Source organism: Tupaia chinensis, unplaced genomic scaffold (assembly GCF_000334495.1).
Source record: "Tupaia chinensis unplaced genomic scaffold, TupChi_1.0 Scaffold000333_1, whole genome shotgun sequence".
In the NCBI taxonomy this organism is placed as follows: domain Eukaryota; kingdom Metazoa; phylum Chordata; class Mammalia; order Scandentia; family Tupaiidae; genus Tupaia; species Tupaia belangeri.
Genome location: NW_006159827.1, coordinates 1,010,462 through 1,012,309, shown reverse-complemented (window position 1 = coordinate 1,012,309; position 1,848 = coordinate 1,010,462). Strand labels below are relative to the sequence as shown.

At 62.0% G+C, this 1,848-nt stretch overlaps 1 protein-coding gene across 11 annotated transcripts in view; it reads right to left on the bottom strand.

Annotated features, from left to right (window-relative positions):
* The window catches only part of ATP2B2 (ATPase plasma membrane Ca2+ transporting 2), a 354,796-nt gene that overhangs the window by 53,116 nt on the left and 299,832 nt on the right, over positions 1-1,848 (bottom strand). For 9 of the 11 annotated variants that reach the window (XM_006151983.3, XM_006151984.3, XM_027773234.1 and 6 more), the window contains 2 exons: positions 1,802-1,843; positions 886-1,044 (listed from right to left, as the gene is read on the bottom strand). In XM_006151983.3, the coding sequence (XP_006152045.1) occupies positions 886-1,044; positions 1,802-1,843 (201 nt within the window). The remainder of the gene's footprint in view (positions 1-885; positions 1,045-1,801; positions 1,844-1,848) is intronic. The other 2 variants (XM_006151989.1, XM_027773233.1) reach the window with 1 other exon arrangement.

The following is a 1,848-nucleotide window of genomic DNA, read 5'->3' as shown; positions in this document are numbered from 1 at the left end:
CAGGCCTCGGAGTTTAAATATAGACAGCCAAGCCTGTAATTCGCCTCTCCTCCCCACGTTGCGGTGTCTATAATTAGAGCCGGGAGACAGCCATGGAAGAGCCAGAAGCCAGGTGGTGAGGCCTTGGCGTTCACGGCGTCCTTATCCAGAGGGGAGGTCAAGACCGCATCAGAGGGCCAGGGGCTCACCTTGCAGCTGGGCTCGGCTCCCAGGCCAGAAGGGCCGTCACCAGCCGTCACCCACGACCGCCACCTCAGTTTGGAAACCCAGCTGCTTGCGCTGGGGCTCAGACAACGGGCTTTTGCTGGGCTCGTGGCACTGAGCTCGACCTCTCCAGTCTCCCCTCTGTACTGCAGCCAGGGTGGTCCTTACAAAGCCCAAACCCAGCCCTGCCCTCCCCTGCTCAAACCTCTCTCATGGCTCCCACTGTCCTCAGGACCAAGTCTTCACTGCCTGAAACTCCAGGCCCTGTGGAATCCGCCCTTTCTCGAGCCCTTTCAAAGGCCAGGAGCGAAGGGCTCTGTCTATGTCGTTTCCTTTCACCCTCACAGCAACCTGTGCAGCAGGGGCAGCCATTCTTTCCACTGCACAGATGAGGAGACCAAGGCTTGGAGCAAGCGGAAGCTACTTTCCTCGTTCTTGCAGCTGCAGCCGGACAACACGGGCTGCTGTCTCCACCTGGAGCCCAGGTTTTAGCTGCACCCTTCGCCCAGGGGCTCACTGCCTGCCTGCAGTAAACAGCACTCAGAAAGTGGCTGTGCTGGAGAAGGGTGGGCTTGAGGGCCCGCCTCATACAAGCCCCCGACTTGACAGAAGAGGGACCGAGGCCTCGTGTGGGACAGGGCTCTGCTTGCCTGGCTCTTCTGCCCACCTCGGTGCACTCACCCGCCTTGCCGATCTGCACAGCCAGCTTGGTGAGCTTGCCCTGCAGCACGGACTTCTCCTTCTTGTGCATGTTGGCCTTCTTCTTGTCATCGGCATCACCGCCCTCGGCGCTCTTCAGGGGCTGCATCTCCATGGCGGCTGCCCCGTCCTGCTGTTTGGCTGCAGAGGGCAGAGCATGCATGTGCACACAGACACGGACGCACGGATGCAGGTCAGCCTGCGGGGGGCAGGCGGGCCCCCGCCCCAGCTGCCCACGGGAGGTGGCGGTCACTCTGCCTGGCCCCGCATGGCTGGCACAGAAGTCCTGTGAGGGGAGGTCCCGCCTCTGCCAGGTGGGGCCTCTGGACTGGATCTGGAAACTGGGACACAGCAGGACCTGACCCGAGTATACTCTGCATTCCTACCGGGGTCGGTGGGGTCCCCTCCAGGCCTGAAGATGCCCATAGACCCTACTCTGAACGGACCCCTGGTCTTTCCCACATTCACACGAGACAGACAGACAGCCTTGGGCTTTCCATAGGGGGTCCCCAGGGCCACGTTGTGGGGATATTTAATAGCCAGTGGACATGAGGGACAAGACAGGACTTCAAAGGGGAGAGAGGATCTCCCCACCCAGCCAGCCTGGCCTATGCAGAGCAGGCCTCAGGGGCCTGTGGCCCTCCCGGACAGTGCGTGCCCCTAACCTCGCAGGATCTTAGAGGAACGGGTGCAGGGGAATGGAGAGCAGAGCGCCGAGGCTGGAGAGAAGGGCTGCGGGTGCCCTCTGCCCTCACGGGTCACCCCTCTTTCTTTGGCCCGGCACCCCGAGGCCGTCAGACAGCACCCATGGGGTGAACGTGTCTGCCTCGCTGTGACCCTCGGAACCGACGGGGAGGGGCCGTGGGGACACCGAAGCTGGGTAATAGGAAAGGGTTACCTTTGCTCTGGCTGGCGTCCACATTCCCATCCTGCATCTTACCTACA